This window comes from Leptinotarsa decemlineata, unplaced genomic scaffold, assembly GCF_025532065.1.
Source record: "Leptinotarsa decemlineata unplaced genomic scaffold, Ldec_3_MD MMD2_tig00000199_RagTag_RagTag, whole genome shotgun sequence".
NCBI lineage: Eukaryota > Metazoa > Arthropoda > Insecta > Coleoptera > Chrysomelidae > Leptinotarsa > Leptinotarsa decemlineata.
In genome coordinates this window covers 16147588-16172094 of record NW_027412544.1, presented here as the reverse complement: position 1 = coordinate 16172094, position 24507 = coordinate 16147588, and the positions used below count along the sequence as shown (strand labels likewise).

General features: G+C 34.4%; 1 protein-coding gene across 7 annotated transcripts in view; it reads right to left on the bottom strand.

Annotated features, from left to right (window-relative positions):
* The window catches only part of LOC111506368 (ornithine aminotransferase, mitochondrial-like), a 62148-nt gene that overhangs the window by 13157 nt on the left and 24484 nt on the right, over positions 1-24507 (bottom strand). For 5 of the 7 annotated variants that reach the window (XM_074173061.1, XM_074173064.1, XM_074173059.1 and 2 more), the window contains exons 2-4: positions 14073-14247; positions 9554-9778; positions 1451-1674 (exon numbers count right to left, since the gene is read on the bottom strand). In XM_074173061.1, coding sequence (XP_074029162.1) covers positions 1451-1674; positions 9554-9778; positions 14073-14241 — 618 coding nt within the window. In that variant the 5' untranslated portion in view covers positions 14242-14247. Of the gene's footprint in view, positions 1-1450; positions 1675-9553; positions 9779-14072; positions 14248-14541; positions 14686-24507 lie in introns of those variants that run through there. The other 2 variants (XM_074173063.1, XM_074173058.1) reach the window with 2 other exon arrangements.

The following is a 24507-nucleotide window of genomic DNA, read 5'->3' as shown; positions in this document are numbered from 1 at the left end:
TTTTTCAATAGAAAAAAAACAATTAGATGCAGCTTGTTCAGTAACTTTTGAAGGGAACTTCGAGCTGGATAATATTTGCTACAATTCCATTTTTGTGTCTCACTTCGAGAAGTATATACTATATACTCTATATGAGCATATTCTCACTTTTTCCACAACACATTTTTGTCAATTCTATAGATCTGCCGAAAGTAACGATAAAACTCTCTTATGGGGCTGGACGTAGGCTGGGATTGTTCGACATGTGACAGCGAATGTCAGTCACAATGCTGAAGACTACATCCTAGCAAGCCATTATTTTTCTCTTGATTTCCGTCGTCACTACACTTGGCTGGAGAAAAGCAGAGGTCATTTGTTTGGATAATCCTAGGTCATAATGTTTCAATTCGGTGTCAAAAAACAAGCTCAAGCAGCTGCCTCAAAGAAAAATTCTTCCGTATCAGCTTTTTCATAGCTATTGATAATACATAGATGTGATAACTTTACGAGCCTTAGTCACTATCATTCTGTTGTGTAGGCACTGCAAACTCCACAAACTTTGCATCAGCGGGGGAAAGAATATAGGCGTGAAAAGGAAGATATGCGATGCAAACTCTACGAATATTAATGCTTTTATTTTCCATTAGAATGTGATGACGTTAAGCGGTTTTCGACCAATTTTTCTCTACAAATTTAAATTGAACGAAAGCGGTGTCGAATCAGTGAATCCCGAGCACCCAATGTTTATGCTAACGGAATTAATCGATTGTGTTACGTTGACAGAGGTATGAATGGAATGCTGAAATCAATTGGATACCTTTTCTATTTTTTTTATCAAGAGTGCCGAATATCCAAATAGTTTTTGAAAAAATATTTTTAATAGAAAAGGAGACTAAGTGATCACACCAAGGATATTCCGTATCTTAGTTCTCTTTTTGATCTTATTTTTATATGTGTTATTTGTACGTGTCCATCTTCTCGGTTAATATTGTCGAGCAGTTTACTTGTGAAGTGTTTCACTGTACTCCTCCACGAAGACGCATTAATTATTTGCTTATGTAATCTAGTAAATCATATTGTTAATTATGTATGTTATCTGGCTGTCTTTAAAGGTTAAATTGTAAAACAGTATCTGCTGAACTTTGCCTTTTATCGATTTATTTAGTGCATCATTTTCGAATTACTTCATGCTAACAAATCCGATAAATGAAGTCCATTATTATTTTAGAAAATTCATCCATAATCGAGGACTTGAATACATACAAGTAAACTAGACAGATAAATGTGTAAACTAATTATTATGGTCACAGGACAAAAATTTGCTTATTACCTACCAGATACATTTACAATCCTCAATAATACCCAATTCTATATCAGTGGAATATTTATTTTTCTATGAAATGATTTCCCCACGTACGCCACTGGCAACAATCAAAATTTATGTTGCATAACATAATAGTTCAAAACTTACCTCAAGTGCACTTAGATCATCATAAGGAATGCACGAGAATCCCGGTAAGAATGGTCCATATCCCTCAAAACTGGAAGGATCTGTTGAAGCTGAAATAGCAGCCAAAGATCTACCCCAAAAATTGTTGGCCGCGAAAATTATTTTGGCTTCATCGCGAGGAATGTTCTTTTTTTTATATCCCCATTTTCTAGCGATTTTGCAAGCCGTGTCACCCGCTTCCACTCCTAAAAATTTATAATTTTCTGCATATATACGTGAATTTTTAAACAATAAAAATGATCATTATTTAAGTTTGTATTTAGTTTCGGAATCTTTCACTTAGAATGATCCTTATAGAAAATTAACTGTTCACAACAAAAAACGGTGACATACTTCTTTTTGATGCATCATTATAATAACTTATTGATGATATAATCGATGTTGACGAATGTAGTGTACCTACCTAATATCTACATATTTTACCCACTTTGGTCGAGTTAAAAATATGGATTTTTATCCTACTCTGCAATAAGTTTTTTTCTCAAAATGATAGAGTATTATCCTTGCCTATTTTGTAAGACCTTGAAAATGTCATCAATTTAATGTCCAGTTCGGTTCCTCAAATGTTTTGATTCGATTCTAAGATTCTGGAGTTATAAAAAAGCATCACAACATAGCGGCCAAGGTGTTAGGTCAGTTAGTACACACGAATGTCGACAAAATACAGTCAACAAATGAGAATTACATAAAAAGTGTAACCCCTAGTTTATAATAATGCAAGGTAAGGTAAGGTAATGTAATGCAGAGAGGTAAAGTAAGGTATGACGTTCACGAAAAAGTAAAGTATGAAGAATTGCCATAGTGATTATAGGTTTTGGTAATTTTTGGGTTGGCAAAAATGCATAAACAAATATTGACATTGAATTATATTTCCATAATCTTGACAACAGCAATCATTCATATGAAATGAAATAAATAATAACTTTCATTTGAATAATATTATGGAAGACGCACAATTTATATCACTAATAGAACAATACCCAATAATTTATGATAAGCCGTTGAAAAAGTTCTGAAATTCCGAGTATATCCGAAGATATCCGAAAAAACAGAAATTTCGGAAAATGGTTTTTATTTTTTTCTGGCTTTATTGTTCGAAGAATTCGAAAAGAATTGGTAAATTTTAGTTATGTGGACACCCGGCGATTTTGAAAAAATTTTTGACTCTACTTACGTATTTTGATGCGTAGATTACGAATCCGAAAGAAAAAGGCGGCGCTCTCCCTTATTTAAAAAGTTACGGCCCTTCAAAGTTCAGAAAAGGGCAACTTTTCAGCCTTCTTTTTCACTAAATAAACTATTTAAAAACACAAGAATTTATTCACTAGGTCACCTTTACACCTTATTCCTCCTTCTTTAACACTTTTCACTTCAATAATCAACATTTTTCTTATAAAAATGTTAAAAAATTTACGGAGCTGCTTTTTGGTTACATATCGCTGTATTTTACGTTTTTAAGGTTGATGATATGGTTGGTACGACTGATGCAGTCCATATTCCTGAAGTAATTCAAATGTTTTTTACCTTCATTCTTTAGATCGTAAATTGGTTTTTGGTGGTGTATTACGAATTTGAAATAATAGGCGACGGCAAATACCAACCGCTTTTTTCTGAAATGTCACTAGTAACTAACCTAAAAATAGAATAATGTCACCAGGAGAAGCATTCGTTTTTAAATTAAGTTTTTTATAAGAAAAATGTTGATTATTGAAGTGAAAAGTGTTAAAGAAGGAGGAATAAGGTGTAAAGGTGACCTAGTGAATAAATGCTTGTGTTTTTAAATAGTTTATTTAGTGAAAAAGAAGGCTGGAAAGTTGCCCTTTTCTGAACTTTGAAGGGCCGTAACTTTTTAAATAAGGGAGAGCTCCGCTTTTTTCTTTCGGATTCGTAATCTACGCATCACAATACGTAAGTACAGTCAAAAATTTTTTCAAAATCGCCGGGTGTCCACATAACGAAAATTAACCATCTGATTTTTATTGAAAATTTGTCTACTTGATTATCCAGAAAAATAGTTAATTATAATGTTGTTCTTTGAAAGTCATGCAATGAAATCAGAAATTAACTGCAAAAATTATACAATTTTAAGTTTAGAAAATATAATTGCCCCATTCAAAGTCAATTCAACATACTGAAGTTTCAGGGTTGAGAAAAATTCAATATAACAGGAACAATAACAGAAATAACACGAGAAAGTGAGCCGGTGAGTGTATTTTCAGCATTTTCATTATTGTAAATCACACCCGAAAAATAACGCCGGCCGCTGCTGGTAGCCATAAACCAGGCGTGACGTGGCTAAGAGCGCGCGAGTGTATGATGATTCCCCGCCACCCTATTACGAAATTTGAAGGCTAGCCACGAGGATATCGAGACAGTCAAGTGGACGTTACAGTGCGTTACGCGAAGTGATCTAGTAAGGCGATAGACATTCATATAATGGTTGAAGTTTTAGTTGAAGTGTTTGTTATATTTGAAGTGAAATAAAGTTAAGTTTGATTATTCAGTGTAGTCAATTAGTGGTAAACCCACGGGTAAAAACGTAACATTTGGTGTTGAAAGTGGAATAATTGACTGAAATTTTACTGTTTTATGGTGAAAACAAGGAATGTCGATTACGACGGAATGGAAACGCTTGAGAAAATGTTTGAGGCTTTGCAAACGAGCCTGGCAGAAAATGAAAAACACAGAAGAAAGAAAGAGCAATTACGCCGAAATGAAGATCGTAAATTACTACTAAATATTAAGGAAAAACAGGAAAAGCAAGGAAAAGGCAATCAGATGTACCTTCATTCATTGGAAGATTCAAAATCTTCCCAAATGAGTAAAGGGGTGGTACAGGAATATATTCAGGAAGAATTTGGAAAAGTATTTCAGGAAAAATTGGAGGGATTGGAAAAAGTAGTCGATGAGAAACTTGAAGGAGTCGACAAAAAGTTTGAAGAGATTTTCCGGGAACTTCGGAAATAATTCCCGGAACCGAAAAGGATTACTGTGGAAAAATGCAAATCGGAAACGACATATTCCTCTTCTAGCAGTAGTTTTATTAAAACTCCAACTTTCGATGTCGAATCTTCATGGTCAATTTATCATAGACAATTTGAGGATGCTGCGAAAAATAATGGGTGGAGAAATAAGGAGAAAGCAACAGCTCTGGCACTACGAGGAAAAGCTTCCGAAATTCTGCAAAACATTCCAGTGAATGGGCAAGATGATTATGAAGCTTTGGAGGTCGGATATGGTGGTGAGCACCTTCAACAAGTCTACCAATCTCAACTGAAGGTGAGAACTCAAGTTCCATCAGAAAGTTTGCAAGAGTTTGGAGCTGGAAGTTGAGAAGTTAGTAAGACTCGCCTACCCAGAAGCACCGGATAACTTCACCCACTGGATTAGTGTCCATAGTTTCATCGACGCGGTTGTGACAAGGATCTGCAGCAGTCATTGAGAATGGCACGTGATAAAAAACTAAATGAAGCCATCATTTATGCCATTGAATTTGAAGCTGCTAAAAATGCTTCATTCCATGACAACAAAGAAAAGTTCTAGTGAGGGTCATTAATGAAAAGGAAGGCGAAGGACCAGATCGACTCATGGCTGGTTTTGAAGAAATATTTGATGAATGGAACTAAACCCAAGGCAACAGGACGGCCTGAATGTTGTAACTGCGGCAGAGAAGGACATTTAAGGCGGGACTGTCGATCTCGTTCAACATCCAACGAAAGAAGAGACTGGCTTTCAGGAACTAGAGCGTCGGGGTTCGGAAAACTAAATCAAGCCAGTGTTAGGGGGGGTACATTGGCTGCTGCATCCCAAGCCCCCAGGTATTCGATTTTCATGATTGTACGCAACAGTAATAGTTTAGTTGTCGACGGATTTCTGAATAATCATCAGTGCCTTTTCACCATTGATACTGGAGCAGCGAGGTCAGTATTGAGAACGGACATTTCCAACAGAAGCAGTGTGAAGAAGTTATCAGTAGTACCAGACATCATGTCCCCTTATGGATTCGTGGTGGACATAAGGAACAAACTGCTGAAATGTCGGAAATGAGGAAATTCTGTTCAACGTGCCTTCTCAGCTTTATGACAGCATCAAAGTGGTTATACTGGAAGATTCCAGAATCTCTTCCAACACCAAGAAAATTATTCCAGCGGAAAATGCTGGGCATGGCGGTTCGGGTACAGTATTGAATATCGTGACCAATAGTTATTCAAGATAAATGTGTGGTGTGGGTTATTGCATAACCAAATGATTGGACCACATTTTTCAGAGAAAATTTGAACGCAGACATGTACAGAAATTTCATTATGAATCAGTTGTCTGAAGTTTTAGATAATCTGCCTCTAACTGAGTGTCAGACGAAATTTGTGGTATCAGCTTGACTGGGCACCGATCCAGTAAACATTCGAAGTGAAACAGTGTCTCAGATGTTTAGGGGCAAAGTGATAGGACGAGATTGGGAAAATTATTGGCCACCAAGATCACCGGATTTATCTCCGATGGACTTTTTTCTATGGGGTTATCTGAAACAAAAAATGTAGAAGCACATAATGTTGCGTCTTTATTTGTAATTTTCTACTATTATTAGTATTATTATTGTTAGCATGGAGCGACTCCTAAGGGCGGATGCTCAAGACTCGATTGAAGTATGCTTATCCATCTGAACCATATCAATAGAGACCTACCTACGATCTCATGCTACGTACAGCTCTCATTACTTATTTCGACGTGGGTGCTCTAGACTATGTGTCATTTTCGACTGTTTGGTAACTCGTTTTAACTTCCCGTTTTGTTGTACAATCCAGTGAAGCTGAAGAAAGAACACTCCAAGAAAGGGCCCTTTCAAAAGCAGGGATATGTGCGACGAATTCGGTGAGTTCGCTTTATGCCACAATTCTCACAGTCCACTCTTGTTTTCATTTTCATTATTTTTCGAGTATTCGAAGACGCGACACATACCATTTGCAAACAAAGAACATTTAAAGAATACCATTCGGGAGTGTTATGCTAACATAAATCCCCTATTTATTGAAAATGCCACAAAGTTTGTGAATGAAGGGACTATAATTTGAACAGAACGGAAAGGATGGCATACTGAATGATGAATTCGGGTTCTTTATAAGATTATTGAGATAAATCAATGAATGTTGTGATGTTTTGTTGTGAACCTAATGGTGAAAATAAAGAATATAAGATAAGAAAATATAAGATAAACCTGTCAAATTTGACAGGTGTAGATTAGCACATGACAAAAGGAAAGAGGCTGGCCCATTTAGAATACACATATATTCTAAATTAATGGCGGCCACTTCCGTGAGAAATTTCAAAAAATGATGAGATATGTAACATTTACTCTGATGAATATGATCCCATGATATTACCAGATATAACCTAGCAAGTAAGTATTGCGATGAATAATTTGCTGCCAACAAAAAATTCGAAAATTTAATGAGTTGGAGAGATGAGAAAAACATAACTTCGTTTTCTAAAAACGTTCTCGTTTATTTCGAAAATTCAGCAAAAATGTATAACAAAAATTATTCCGAATACCTTGTAGCCAATATTGTCACCAATTTTTCAATCATTTAATTGAGTTCTGACTGGCTGACTGAGCGAGTTTGAAATCCAAAGCCATAATAATACAAATATATTGTACCATTCCTTTCTATTGTCAGTCGTAGAAAAAGTATAGTACGCACCTCGAGGATAAGGCCAATAACGTCCCCTCGCGATTTATTACTGTCGGCTAACGCCTCGTGCTTACAATTTTTCGCTCGTAATTAATTGGCTTCTTATCCCACTCGGTACGTAATATACTATTATATTCATCTGAACTAACCATTATCTGACCTAACGAGGGTTCAAAGATCTCATTCTACACTTTTTGTTTTATGAACTCTTGTTGTCATGTACCGTTCTCAACAATTTCATGCATTTCTCACTTATTCTGTGGTCTTTATTTAAGGCATTTTTAACGACACTAGATTTCTCTGGTTTATGAAGACGAATATGTGAAACATGTTCCTTATAGTGAGTTATTCCAGTCAGTTTAGTTTGACCAACATACTTTTTATCGCAATCCTCTGAGCTTATTACGTAATTATCCAACGTCTCGTCGTCTCGTATTTTGGGTTATCCAGTTTTGAAAGTCACTTTCATATTTTTTTTTATTCGAACCAATACGTTGTTGAATTTTGGTTCACATGGAAGAACTATAAATTTTGATTCTTCGAAGACACTCTTTAAATTTTCGTTTCTTACTTAACTTATGTTTGAAGAATACCCGTTACTCTCGGCAATTTCCTTGATGACTTTTTTCTCGATATCATATCATGCCATTTTTTATTGTGGACAATGGTGGGAGCTGTCAAGAATATATCTGAAAGTGTTAGTATTCTTCCTATTTACGTCAAATTCTGAACCCTTATCGTAATTTTTCATAACTAGAACATTCAGGAATGGTAGCTCTTCGTTATTTTCAAATTCATACATGCACTTTGGGGAACTGTTGTTGAGACGAAACACCAAATCTGCTCAAGAACAGATCAGCCATGAAAATATAGGTGTTTCTTATTGCCGTACCCTCATGATGTTTGTACAAACAGTTAGCGAACTGAGAGCAATTATATGTTCCACGCAAATTTGTGTGAACTGATGGATGTACTCTTCGACTGTCTCACTACGTAGTTAATTTTTTTTTAAAATATTCTTCAGATATTCGATGGTTGATACGGGAAGACTTGGAAATAATGAAGATCTGTTAAAAGACAATAAAATTTTACAATCTCGCATCCTCACCTTTATTTTTCTCGGTGAATTCTTGTGAATTAACGACACTCTCACTGAGTTGTGGAATCGATGGGTATTCGAACTCTTATGTAAGCTATTTGGGTATCTTATAGGAATATACGTATAAGATTGCCCAATGGCTAACAAAACCGATAACGAATTTCAGAATTTGATATGTAGGTATACCTGACAACTCCCAACATTCTCCTTCAGAATTAACGGGTGTTCTTCTTTGAAACATCGTGGATGAATTAAATAGGCAATGAAAATTCAGAGAGTGTCCTCTTACTTTGAGAAATTCGAAGATCCAACATTTATAGTTTTTCTATACGAACAAAAATACACCAACGGATTGGTTGAAATTTTCAAAAAATGTAATATGAAAGTATCTTTTAAAACTGCTTGTACACTTCAAGCAAATGTTGAGCAACCGAAAGACAAGACGACGGAAAAGGAAAAGTTTAGGATTTTTGAAATGAGTTGTGAGGATTGCGATGAAAAAATATGTTGGTCAAACTATAATAGCTCGCTACAAGGAACATGTTTCACATAATCGGTTCCATGGACCAGAAAAGTTCGGTGTAGCTCATCATGCCAGAGAGAACGGCCAGAGAATAAGTAAGGAATGCTTGAAATTTTTGACACCGATACATATCAACAGGATTTTAGATGTCTTCAAAAGTTAAAAAATGGAAACATTTGGAATGAGATCTATGAATAAAGATATATAACACGAGAATATAGGAATTAATGTATCAACCCTCGTTAGGTAGGGTGATGGTTGATCCAGATATATATATATATATATATATATATATATATATATATATATATATATATATAAATATCAAAACTAGTCATTAGATTAAGTCTCCTTATAATGCTAACTTGGTTAGAGAAACGCGTAAAAATACCGTCGAAGGACAGTATTTTGATTCTTCTGTGAGAAGATTGTTTCAGTCGATATAGCAGGAATAGAAATACAGAAAAAATACCTCAACATAATAACTTATGACTTTTATGATAACTATAAATAACGAAACGATAACGAAAACACTCATGATCGGAATTAGGTGATTTTCAGAATATTCTTCAATTTTACATATGGAAAAGGGACTTCCACGTCCCAAATAATGTCTGAATGTTTCGAAGTTTAAACATTATAATTTCTTCATGAAACACGAGAACTATCCTATCAATTATGGAAAACTATTTTATGTAGGTCTGAAAATGGAATATTCTGTTCCATTTACGTTTTCTATTTATGATTAGACTGACCTGTGTTCATTGGCATCAGTTTGTCATATCCAAAAAGTTTGGTGATTACTTCTGCATATTCTCCCAATTTATCGGAGTAAAATGCTCTGGATGTGTGATGCAGAACTGCGCTCTGGTCTTGTAATGCTTTTACTATTTTTGGATGACAGTGACCAAAATTATTGGCAGAGTATCCACTGAGGTAGTCGAAATATCGTTTTCCTTCAATATCCCACACAAAAACTCCTGAAACAAAAAATAAAAATACAGAAAACTTGATCGACTTTCTTGAGATATATTCTCTCTAACGAAACTGGTTGAGATCGGTTATCGCATTAATTATAATAATAAACGACTTTATTCATCGCTACCAATGAAGGGTGAAGTGTCGCTTTTCAGTGCTTTTCAATTCTACTGAAATATCCTATATCATACTAGAAATAGCAGAGAGAAGCTCAAAAATATCAGAGTGGCGGTTTTTCGTTGATACATCGTGGACATTAATGCATTGTGTTTCTCAAATATAAGAGTATTTGTAAATAGTGTTTTATATATCAGTGTTATGTAATATAATTTTCTTATTCCAAGAGAGAATCTGAGGCATGAGATTTAGATTCTTTGAATCTTCACTTTATCACGACCCAAATGCACCGGACTATATTTGGGTCAATTGACAGTGAGGTCCGACATAAACCAATCACATGCTTTGTGTATTTTTATATCAGGATCAATTCATATTCCTAAATTTTCAACCTCTTATGAGATAAGTATTACCTCTTCTGACATATACCGGGTGTCCCACATTTTATGTGACAGGCAATATCTGGTTTGTTGAAGGAGATACACAAAAATGTTTCATACAAAAGTTTTAGGAGTTCATGAGAGCTATATTTTGATATAATTTTTAAATATACAGGGTGTTTGGTGTAGGTGCTACAGACCAAAATTCCTTTTTTTTAAATAGAACGCCCTGTATATCATTACATATTCAGATGCTACTTTGAATTCTGATATCATTTCATGTTTGGTTTTTGAAATTCGGTTACGGCGTTGTTGAGTTATTGCACTTTTCCTTAAATATAAAGTTTCAAAAAAACTTATTTACTCGTACACGAATCCAGTCTATATCTTTTATTAAATTGAACTAGACTACTACTGAATACAAACCATTATTCTCACCTCTACGATACGATATCGATATCAGTTGAATATAATATTGAAATTCTTGAGAATGTGACTAACTTGAGGGTGAATTGCTTTATATTGCACAATTTCATCAAGTAGCTTATGATTGTTGATGCCATAGTAACAAATGTTGTTGAATTGTATCTACTTGTCAGTTCGATTCAGTGATTCTTTGCAAAACAGTAACTGTGTTCTTTGTGCGAAAACTCCAGTATGCCTTTCGCGTTTAGTCCAAGTGATTGCATTGATATGTTATTAATTTTTGGGAAATGTCAGAAAAACTGCCGTCAAGCACAACGTCTATACCAAGAACGTTTTCCAGACAGACCCATTCCGTCACGAATGACTTTTTCGAGAGTTGTAGAAAAATTGCGAACTGGGTCATTTCCTTCTACTATAAAGCATCGTCATCATACGAGATCTGTTAGAACTGAAGATTTAGAGATCAATGTGTTGGCTTATATTATTATTCATCCACATGTTTCTATCCGTACTCTTGCAGAAGAAGTCGGTGTGAGTACAGAGAATTCTGAAAGAAAAATACCACCCATTCAAAATTCAGTTGGTACAAGGTTTGAAACCCACAGACTTTGAACGACGACTTGAATTCATTGCTTGTATTCAGGTAATATTACATGAAAGTCTTAACATATTCAGTCAAATTTTGTGGAGCGATGAATCGCGATTCCACAATAATGGAGTTATGAAACGACATACCAGTCACTATTGGTCTCAAGAAAATCCCCACTGGGTCCGCGAAAGTAATTTTCAAACTACTTGGGGTATTAATGTATGGTGTGGATTGTTCAATGGCCGCATCATAGGATACTTTTTCAATGAAAATCTCAATGGATTGCGATATTTACATTTTCTAGAAAATGATTTGATCCAGTTGATGGAAGATATTCCCATAGCAGAACGACAAGGAATTTGGTGGCAACAAGATGGTGCTCCTCCTCACAATTCACAGGTTGTTACTGAATATCTGGATAGAACGTACCCAAATAGATGGATTGGTAATAAGGGTCCAATTCGGTGGCCGGCTCGTTCCCCAGATTTATCACCGCTTGATTTTTTCCTATGGGGTTATTTAAAAGATATTGTTTTCTCTACTCCCCCTTTGAATGTGGATGATCTGAAAATGAAAATTCGACTAGCGTGCAGTGATATTACGCCTGATATTATAAGAGCGACTTGTACGATCCATATTTTGATTTTGAGGAATTAAGTTTGAGGTTATAAGCCGAAAATATTTCAAATAATTTCAATAATGCTCTGTTGATTATTACTAGAGGCTGCTACAAGTGGTTGAAATGATGATACCGGCCTATTTGCTACATATTTGCCAAAGTCAGAAATATGCATCATAAATAGTAATTGGCCAAGAATTGACCCTTGAGAGAGTCGAAACTCGCAATTTAGTCTACTGAATCGTAGTGCTTCAACCTCTACATATTGAACACGATCACTAAAGTAATTCCATAATAAATTTACCGTAGAGTCGTCAAACCCATATAGCTTCAATTTCCATGGCAAAATCTGATGGTAATAGCTTTGATGTAGTCTGGAAGGATTATTGATGTTGTTAGATGACCATTGTAGGGGAGATATGCCTGAGATGGCATACTTTTTTTCTATACTTAATTACTAGTAGCACCTTCAAGTTACAGAATTGGTAAGGAGTGAAATGAACACTTAAGACACTTATTTATTAAAACATAACTTTATTACTCCGAAAAACTTCATACTTTTTTTTATACAAGTTTAAAAAAAAAACTCTTCATATGCCATCTCATCAACACAATTGATAGGATTTAAACTCAACGTAAGAGTCTAGCCGATTAAAATTTTCATAACAAGTAATAATAATAATCAAAATTAAAAATTTAGATTTTTCAAAACCCAATTCAAATGTAAAATCATTTAATAACATCTTCATCATATAATAATATATGGCATATATATATATATATATATATATATATATATATATATATATATATATATATATGTATATATATATATGATAATTTTATGTACCATAAGTAAAAACACCTTTTAATGTGTAATCTTATTTCATAAGCTATTAGATTTCTCCTTTTGGGTTTTTTCTTCTTTTATTATCTTTTATCTATAATCTGTTTATCTTACTGACATATTCTACACCGGTTTGGGTAATATGTATTAACGAATAAAGAATATCTATATATCTGCCTATCATAAAGGAGATCAACGAGAAAGTACTAAAGTAAAAAAATATCAAGAAAACAAAAATTATCCTCAGATTGGAATTAATAGAGACGAAAAATGTATAATGATGAGAAAAGGAAAACGAATACTAACGAAAATGACAAAACGACAATTCTCAAAAATTGCCACACATGCAAGCTGAGGATTATTGCCAATGTAGGTAATCATCATTTTGGCTAATATTGAATAATTGTATATGGATACGAAATAGAACAACTTATATAATTATGAAAGTGAATACAGTGACGGTAGCAAACATGAAATTTTACTTTTAACCCAAAGGTAACAAAAAATTATACGTTTTATAAAATACAGATCGATTGTATAACAGAAGAATGATATAAAGACAAAATATTAATGAAATGCAAGACTAAAAGAAGCATATATGATACTCGAGAAAAGGTATTCAGAAAAAATCAAAGAAAACATATTACAGAAAAAAGTGTGGAAATTAAACATTGTTCAACAGATACCGAGAAAATCTAGAGGTTTAACAACCGAAGATAATATGCACAGAGTGGTGGTATGCATAGAAGGTGATAAAGAGAATTTGGAAATATTCAAATATAGAATAGAAACTTCTGAAGGAAATATACAATGGAAATAAAATACCTGAAGGTGTGAAAAGGTTGAAATTTCTTGACTTCAAAATGGCTGATGAATGACATTTTCAAGTCGTTCAAATTTCTTGATGATGCAATGAAAACAATAATATCTTATTGTTATTGGTATTTCTCTGTTCTTTAATAAAGAAAAGGAACATATTCATTCAGGTAGAAACCAAGTATCAATGAGCCATCAGAGGTCTTATAGGGATGTTAAAAAAATCTATGAATGTTGAATGCACACATGCATAATAATCACATTAAATATTGACATATCTACTGTTTCTTTCGAGCTACATGTAGGTGTAATAGTTTTTTAAATACCAAATTTTCTAAAAAATTACATTTAATTTTCTGTTATGTTAGTTATGGGAAGTGACCCTGTACTTGAAGATTCTGACAATTCACTAGAATTGATATTGCGAAAGTTTGGGTATTATTCAGTTTTGTTTTTTTGTTCAATTTGATTATTTTTTAATGAGAAAAACAATGTATTTTACCTTCTCCTCTACACAAGGCAACCGGAAGTGGATGATAGTTGTGAGCTGCATATTTTTTTTCTCTTTTCATAACATCTTGGGTACTCAAAAGCGATTTACATGTATTTTGTATTCTCACAGACTCCTCCAATTTCAAAATCAGTCTTGTAGCTCCCCGTCCTGGCAACATGACAAACTAAAAAAGAAAAAATTTAAGATAAATTAGTTGCCGTTTTTCTGCCCCTAAGGCTCTTAAATCGAATCTGTATATATTTTTGAAAAATGTTTAATAAATAATTATCATATGCTCGTTCTAACTCATGCTCAGAACACTGAAGTTGCGTATAGATGAAACACTGGAATGGAGATATATTTAATAATTTTAATAATAGTTGAAAGAAAAATAAAAAAGTATAAGTAATTCAATTTTGTTTTCTGCAGAGTCCATATCAGATTATGAATGAATGTAAAGCCTCTGCACTAGTGTTACCTACCGAAAGCTTGATATGGTTTCGATTTCTCAACATCCAATGTTCTCAAGGAAATAATTCTGAGTCCCTGTCTGTTTCTACTGTTGACTAAAAGAACACCTTTTTGCACCATATGAAATAAATTGATGCTGATCCAATGAAGGTCGCGAACTGGTGTAATACAATTCGCTTAATACAATATTAAAAACAAACATCCTTACTTTCAAATGCGAAAAAAGAAAGAAAGAAAAAAACAATAGCTGAATTCTCAGAGAACAATACCCAAGGAGAATAATACACAATGATATCGTGTATGAACTCGGGTAACTATTATCAGCTAGCTGCAAACAAATGTAATCCACATATAGTCAGTGGGCATACTTGAAGACTGGCTATAAATCAAATTATCTTGAGGAAAAATTCGTTCTGGCCAGTCTCAAGTCCCTATATCGTAGATTAATGGACTGACACCTATCAGAAAACAACTACTCCCCTGACTAATACCACGAAGGGCGTTGGATTATATTCTACAGGTGTCAGTGCAGAAAGCTTCACTGAAGTTATTCCTGCATATGCTGTTGGTGATACAACTGCACTGACACCTGTCGGATATAATCCGACCCCCTTCGTGGCATTAGCCAGGGGAGTACCTGTTTTCTGATAGGGGTCAGTTCATTAACCTGCAGTGTAGGGAGTTGTTCGTTTAGATGATTTTAAATATAATCCACTAACGATGCAGATTGTCCGGTCAAAATAGATGTAAAATAGTGATCGAATAACAAACATTCCGACAGAGCTGAGTTTTGATGAGGGCTTTGGGTACACCAGTAGAAATGAAGTACCAAAAGTCCTTATACATCCCATGTGTGCTCAACATATTCGTTTTTTTGGAACTATTTTGGATTTCTCTCAAAAGCAGTGAGTTTTATTAAAAATATAGCTCAGACAAAAATCATAAACCATAAATCATGTACAAAAATGGTTCCTATATTCTATAAGAATCACCTTTCCTAAGATATTGACGTTCTAAAAGTTGAAGGATTTACATTATACCTGATATGCACACAAATGCCACGTATATACGTAGTCAGGCAACTAATATAAATAAAAATGCGTATTTATGTATAATATATATGATTCTGAGAATATTTTCTCAAAAGAAACTCAGTCGGTTCTACCCACATGGCCACAGTATAGCTTAATCCAGTAGTGTCATTCTTGTCGGAACCTTTGACATTTTATACACTGCTCAACAAGTGAATAATACTTATGATGCACTGTTTGTAACCTTTGGTGTAGTAATGAATATTACTGGAGTTTTTTCCCAACACCAAATCGTTATTTTTAATACCTCGACAAAATTATCATTTTGTCAATTAATACTAAATAGCTCAGTGGCGTCAAGTTATTGGTACGGCATGATGGTCACGGGTTTCACGAGTTCGAATCCCAGCGCATTTTTTATTTTCTGCTGTTAGTAATTAAAATATAAGAACCAAATTATTTTTTAATAAAATACCAGAAGATTTAATGAAAAAGCTCACTCCACGTCATCAAGTTCATAACAGATACCTTAGGACAGTTACCACCCTTACCATACCCAAACATTTCACTGTTTTTTATGAAAAATCATTCACATATCAGGCTGCTACCACTTTCAATATATATCATAAATATATAATACCACAACCATGTTAATCGTTCAAAAAGAAAATTAGGAAGATCATATTCGAAAAACAGTGATCACAACAATCTGTAAGACAATTCATCTATCAATAATTTTCGTTAATTTTTTTTTACTGTTTTACTGTAACTATACCGGGTGTCCCAGAGCTTTTAGGCCAGCAGATATCTCAGTCACCTGCAGAAAAAAATGGAAAAAAAATATGTATATCATAGAAGACCACCAGCATGTAGCAGAGCAAAATCCACCCCCTCGCGAGCAACCCCTGCGAAACCACCCCTAACTTTTGTTTTTCAAATGGCAACCCCATGTTATTTGTCGTTCAACTGACAGCTCTTGTTATTTCTCAACCAACGATATATCATAATTGTTCGAGAAAATTGAATACGTTAGTGGATACTATTAACTGGACTGATCGAATTGTTCTGCATTGTAGACACCAGAAAAAGTGGACGCTACGCAGAAAAAGAGGCGATAAAATGTTAGAACTTTTTGTGCTTCCTTTCATTCCTCTGATATCTGGATGACACATTGCCATCAGTCGTGATATTGTTGTTGTATATCAAAATGCCTTTTACCTTCACTCCCAACGAAAACGTTGATATGCTTTTAATTTTTGGTGAATGCCGAAAGAATAAACGTGCTGCGGAGAGGCTGTATGGGCAGCGCTTTCCTGATCGTCGACAACCAGGTCGTAATACGTTTTCGTATGTAGAAAATACCATGCGAACGGGATCATTTCCAGGAAAAACAGATCAAGTACATCCTACTCCCGTGCGAACTGAGGAAAATTGCATAAATGTGTTGGCCTACGCCATCCTCATATTTCGGTTCGTGCATTGGAGGCAGAGATTGGGATCAGTAAGTCATCTGTGCAAAGAATTTTCAAACAGTACAAGTATCATCCCTTCAAAATTCATTTACACCAAGGACTCAGACCTACCGATTTCGAAAGACGAACGGCATTCATTGCTCACATTCAAGTTTTAGTCCATGACAATCCAAACATCCTCAATCAAATCTTGTGGAGTGACGAATCCCGCTTCCATAATAATGGTACTGTTAATCGACATAACATGCACTATTGGTCACAGGACAACCCTCACTGGATTAGAGAAACCAATTTCCAAACAATGTGGGGTGTGAACGTGTGGTGTGGTTTACATAATGGACGACTCATCGGGCCCCATTTTTTCCAAGACACTTTGACGGGCCACCGATATTTACATTTCTTGGAAAATTGTTTACCTGCCCTCCTGGAAGATATTCCACTTGAAGAACGACAACAAATGTGGTGGCAACAAGATGGTGCTCCTGCACATAACCATAATGTAGTTACTACATTCCTCAATGATACTTTTCGAGACCGTTGGATTGGAAATAGTGGACCTGTGCGATGGCCTGCACGTTCTCCAGATCTCACGCCACTGGACTTTTTCCTGTGGGGATATCTGAAACGAGTTGCCTTCGAAACACAACCAATGAATATTGACGATTTAACCCAAAAAATTTTAGAGGCTTGTCATACCGTTACTCCGGAAATGATTAGGGCTTCCTGTACTCGCGCGCTGATTCGGCGACTTGAAGCATGTGTGGCAAGTGCTGGCCAACATTTTGAACATTTTCTGTAGTATCATGTATCAAAATACAGATGACCTTAAACATTAATATTTCATTTGTGTTTTTATTTTCTATGATTCTGCATGTCATTCTACCTATCATGATACATCATTGACCGATAAATGAAAAAGACTGTAAGTTGAACCAAAACAAACATGGGCGTGCCATTTGAAAAACAAAAGTTAGGGGTGGTTTCTTGGGGGTTGTTTACCAGGGGGTGGATTTTGCTATGCTGCATGAAAGTGCTTGTGTTCTCCTATGATACATATTTTTGTTTTAATTTTTGTTCTGCAGGTAACTGAGATATCTGCTGGCCTAAAAGCTCTGGGACACCCGGTATATATGTATCAATTTGTAAATGTACAAAATACTGGTTGAGTGGAAGAGTAGCGTAAGCTAAACTCCGCCAGTATAAATAAAGACAATTTATTATTATTATTATTATTATTATTATTATTATTATTATTATTATTACTTATGCTTAATATTTCAGCTAGACAAGATTGAATGTGTGATTGATTGCTTGAGCTTGGTGTTGATAGCTCATTCTGTAATCTTTTAGATGAAAAATGACCTTCATCATGTGAAGTTTTTGAACACCCGAAGATTTCCAAAATCACTGACTTTACATGTTCCTTCGTAATTTCAGTAAAACATTTGAGCTTGTATCGTGGATCTAGATAAATAGCTATTGTATATATTTCATTATTTTTAATGTCCTGAAATCTAATATTGATGTCCTGTCTGATGTCTTCTCTGTTTCTAATGTGTTTTTAAGGGTATATATTAATGGATTTACTGAAACTACAGTAGCACTACTGAGCTAATTTGTAATTTCTTCGAATTAAATTAGTACAGTTAATACACTTTTTGGTATAGCATGCGTTCCCGAATATAGTACTAATGGCTCTTTCAATTTCAATATTCTTAACATCATATAATACGTCGAATTGCAACTGCAAAGAAATAAAACGTGTCAAATAAAATTAAAAAAAATATCTTTACACAGATACTCAATGGGTTTGGGTAGGTGCATGCATATTTTCATTTTAAGAGAACCTTACCGCATGGAATATTCTTGAAATATACTTAGTCCTGATTGGTTCAGTCTTTCGATATGAATTTGTTTCAATTCACTTTGAGCAATTAGGAAATGATTAAAGTGAGTCGCAATTTTTTGCAATTTGTAGTCACTGGCAAAAGAAATTCTTCCGTTTCCATCGGCAATCGAACACATAATTGTAGTTTGTGAATACTACAGTTCCCATTAGTGAAATGAGCAATATTCATAGCTTTTATCATATTACTCGTAGAACCTCTGTCACGTAAAATACAATGAACTGATTCCAGTTCCAGTTTTTCAAAATATTGTTTATTCCCTATAATTTCACCTGTATGCTGAGTATTACAGAAACTCTTTCACATTTATTCGTGATGTCATGCAGTAAGGCTAAGTAACGAACGGTACATTTGCGCTGGGCACGGACCACACATCATTTTACTGTAATATCAGTGCACAGTAAATTAGTGAAAACTGCCGACCTCTGAGGTGATAACGTGGTAATGCTGCCTGCATTGATCTTTGAAATCCCACACCTTCCACAAAGCTGAACGGCAAGTTTTGTAACGTAATCATTTCGGCCATCAATCTATCAGTTTCTTTTTGTTTGGCATTACTTACATCCCAAGTAATAAGCTGTTTGGATGAATGTGGTTTTCGTTGGTTTTGTTCCAGCCACAAAAGTTCTCTGTACTTATCACTGTACACTTTTCCTTTACTTTATTAAATTAAGTACCTACTCGTAAACGTAAACGTTGCAAGATTCACCTATCGTAACATGATTTGTTTAGACTCCGCCCTTATGCGAAACTTTTGTACCGGATACAGTTACCGTTACAGATATATTTTTGTTTCGTGTATCCGACAGTTTCGGTTACGGTTACGTAGCTCCATAACTTCCCTAAATGAAGGGAAACGGTGAAAATTTATATTCCATACTTGAATAATAAAAGTTGAGAGTCATTATAAGCAATATAGAGCAACTCAGGCTTCGAACTTTTTAAATTTTGACGACTGTTTTAGACAGTGAAAAATATTCAGAATATATTTCAAAACGAGTCTGAAGACTGTATTATGGCTGTTGATTTGGTAGGATTGATAGTGAGTGAATGATCCTTGGATATTTCAATTAATTTTTTTATATCTTCATTCAAATAACTTTGTTGGTTCATAATATTCTCGATTATATCACTAAAAAATAAGTTTGTGTCATCTGCATATGTTTGTATTTGAAATTTTTTCAAGACCTTAGAGAAATCTGATAGTGAAAAGAAGGGGAGCTAATACTGATCCCTGGGGTGCGCCATAAGCTACCCCAAGTTCAGACGATTTTATGTCTTCCATGACGACACGTTGAGTTCTATCATTTAGAAAGGATTCAATGAATCAGCACGACATATTATCAAAGCCAAAGTATTTCATTTTGGTGCACATTAAATGATGATTCATTGTATCAAAGGCCTTGCTGTAATCGATGGATAATGAAAGTTGTGTTTTACGTTTATCTAGATTATTTATAATTTCATCAGTTATTCCCAAGAGTGCAGTAGTAGTACTATGACCTGGCCTAAATCCATGTTGATGTGGTGGTAGTATTTTATTTTCGTTCACATAATTATACATTTGTCCATGAACTGCTTTTTAAGAATTTTTGAAATTGATGGTAATATGTTGATAGGTCTGATATCTGAAAATGTTTTTGGCTTAGAAATTTTATTAATCTGAAAAATTAGTGATTTTTTCCATGAGAAGGGGTAAATACCATTTGTTAAACATTTACTTACCATAAAAGTGATTATCGGAATCAAGTAAGGTGTACATAGTTTGATCATTTTTATGGAGATTCCATCAGAACCCGTGGCATTTGATTGTGACGAGGAAGAGCAAACTATAGATTGTTCTGATGGAGTGTAAAATCAATTCATTGTTAAGAAGACTGAATACAATAGGAAAAAAATATTGCCACTTATTGAAGATCTACTTCAACAACATATAACTCCTATATCTATATCCAGATCCGAAATTTGATATCCATAAGATCCCTGCCTCCATTTAAAAAGAGATAGGTAAGCCTTCCTCCCTCAGAATGATATTCAGTAAAGCATAAATATTTTCTAAATGAATCGTGAAAAAGCAGTAGGAGATGATGGAGAAAACTGGTGAACATTTCAATTCTATACTGTTTATCCGTTAACTATCTGTCACACCCCCAGGAACGACAACCCTCAGAAGTGGAAAGTTGTGTGAGCTAAGGATTAACGAGGTTTTACCTTTTAACGTGTGATTCCTGCACGGGTTGGACGATAGCAAGTGAAAATCGATCTTTCAGCCTGGGGCTTGAACGACTGACCAACACGGCGGTCGATTTGAGTGAGTTAACAAAGCGCCCACGCCAAACCGTCCGGCTACTGATAATGAAAGGAAAGTCGCTGTAAGTTCCATATACAGCAACAGAAGCTACGAATTCTTTATATTTTAAAGACTGCTTCAGATAGGAAAAAATATTGGAATTACTCGTATATGCAAAAATTTTAATGTGCTCAATAAACATTTGTTTCAAATTCTCTTTCGAAACTTTACAAAATAAATCTCAATCGGACACAGTATTCTGTAAACCCTTCGATCAATTAAATCATGATGTGCTTTTGTCAAAAATTTGTAAATTTGGTGTTGCAAGGAATTTTCTTAGATAAATTAAAAATTACTTGAGAAATATATTTTTCATTTTAAAACATAATGGAAACACTTCGGGAAAATTCCATGCCAATTCCGGTGTTTCTCAGGGATTGAATCTAGGACCTCTTCTATTCTTATTATTCATCAATGATTCACCTCCGGTCTTACATCATTCACATTGTCTGCTATTTGCAGATGATCTCAACATTTTTTAACGTTTTCAAACTGTTAGAGACTGCGTATAACTAAAAAAAGACATTAACAACATTGTGAATTTATTTTTCAATATAAAAGAATGTTATACGTTAACATATATAATTAAATTTGAATATCATATGGATGGAGAGGTCCTGGATGTAAAAACCGAGGTGAAAGACTTAGGCGTTACTTATAAAAAGTATTTTTTCCTTCACAAAGCATATACTGTTGTTAAAAAAATCTGCAAACCGTATGTTGGGATATTTAATGAGACAAACATGGGAATTTAATTATATAAATACAAACAAATTACTCTGCTATACTATCGTTAGATCGAAACTGGAGTTTGATTCAATAATTTCTTCAATATCTTTACTTTGAAAAATAGCATAAATGGCCTGATTACAATTCAATACGAACATCTTGATAAAGAAACGAATTCAAAATATTATCATTAGATCAAATATGTAATTTGTCATGCCTAGTATTCATATATAAAATAATCAATAATCGTATTGATTCCCATGAAATCCTAGGCTTGATTCCGATTCATGTTCCTTCGTGCCTTACTCGACATACAACTGTTTAATATTTCTATGTCAATATTGTCTATATTCACAACTAGAGCACCTCTCGCAAGCTATGGTCTACCCACACGATGTGTGTGTAGACCATAGCTGCTTCCTTATTTGAGATAGAGAAAAATGTCCCAAGTAGAAGTTGAAGGAATAGAAAGCTATTTTTCAAAAAAAAATCATCAGTTGTGTTTTTTGAAATGGGATATCCTAATACATATTTACACTTAGTTATTTGGTCTAAACCAAGTGGTTCGGCAGTTATGGCTGTTCATGTTACAAAATAAGTACTTTCAACACTCAATATCTTATCTCGATTAAATGGAATGAGAAATTTTCAAACAAAAATATCTTTGAATAGAATGATTTTTCATTACCTATTTATAATTTTAGCGAGTTGCATTTTCTCAGGGGTGATCAAAACACGAGATCACTTTTCTATCAGTTTTTTCAGCATTTTGATAATGTTAGGTTTGACTCATTGATTTCTACGTAATTGTATGAAAAACTCTTTAAAGTAAAGCGATAACGATTTTTAAATTCAATGCTAGAAAAAACGGTTAACAAAATTAACGCAAACAATACGTCATTACTGATGTACTGGTGAAATTAAATTAGTGTGTGATTGACTATAAGGTCAGTGCTTTAATTTTGATAATTGAGAAGTCAATTTTATTTCTTATAATTCTATATACAAGAGCTATTCAAATTCGAGATAATGACATGGGGACATTTCGTAACTCTTTTTTGCTTCATCTTCATCATTTGTATAGATAGTGAAAATCTATTGCCATTGGGAGTTTCATTTACTATTATAATATGAGCACAGGCTTTTCATTCAGGGTATCTATTGGCAGATTTATGGCACCCTCAACTTTGAAATTTCAAATATGAACCTGTGTTTTCATAGCAATTTTTGATTGGTGATGTTTATATAGTGCATTTCATATAAAACGAGCCACCCTGAATAATTTTTGGTACAATGATTTTCAGGGAAAATTAAAAAAAAACACGCCAACAATAGTATACAGGGGGGCATATTTTGACATATTCACATTTGATGTTACTTCCCCTATCACACCCACAGAGCATGTAAACATTTTTTTGAATGGATCACCCTTTATTGTTTCGCATTATCCGATGTTCCATGATGAGCAAATTTCAACAAAGTATTAAAAATACGGTCTGAAGCTAATAGTTCGGGAGCTACAAATTATTTGAGTTGAAAACCAGCCACCCTGAATAACTTTTAAAACAATTATTTGCAGGAAAAATTGAAAAAAAAGGTCATCAATTATACAGTAGGCCACATTTTGAAATACTCGTTCTATAGACAAATATGGAAGCAATAAATCAGAAAAAGAGATTTTTTTCTCTTTATTATTTCTCTGCAATGCCTCATGATATTCTCTCTCAAATCTTCTAATGCTGTTGAAATCCGGAGACGTTGGTGGTCATTCTGTAGGACCTCTTCTGCCAATCCAGCGACCAGGAAAATTGATGAATGGGTTAAGGCTTTCGCGGCCAAGATTTTCATTGTTACGATCTTCATTCGGGTTCGAAGGCCGTCGTGGTTTGGAACTGTATCCTAAAGTTTCGCCAGCATGAGTGGCTGGCTTATTCAGAGGTTTATTCATCTTGATGGTTCACCGATCACCATCGGTGCTGGCGAAACGTTAGGATACAGTTCCAAACAACGATGGCCTTCAAACCCGAATGAAGATCGTAACAATGAAAAATACAAAAATTGTCGCATTGGATCTGCATAATGAGAATGTGCACCATCCTGCTGAAAAACTATTTCGTTTTCGAATAAATGTATATCCTCCTAAATTGCCCTATTGATGCACGATTCTCCAACATATCCAAATATTTATCACTAGTCAAATTATCATCGATAAAAAATGGTTCTATGATGTGGTCATCTGAAATTCCTGCTCAAACATTCAGTTTTTGAGGCCGTTGGGTATGAACTTGACGATATAAATGAGGATTCGTATCACTCCAATATCGACAATTTTGCTGATCTAAAAAACAAATTTTATACAAGAAATTTTGATGCAAGTTGATCCGTTCATTGAGACTTTCACAAAACTCGATACGTCTATCGAAATCATTTTCGTTCAATTCATGAATTGGTCTAATCTTATATGGTTGAATTTTGTACTTAAGA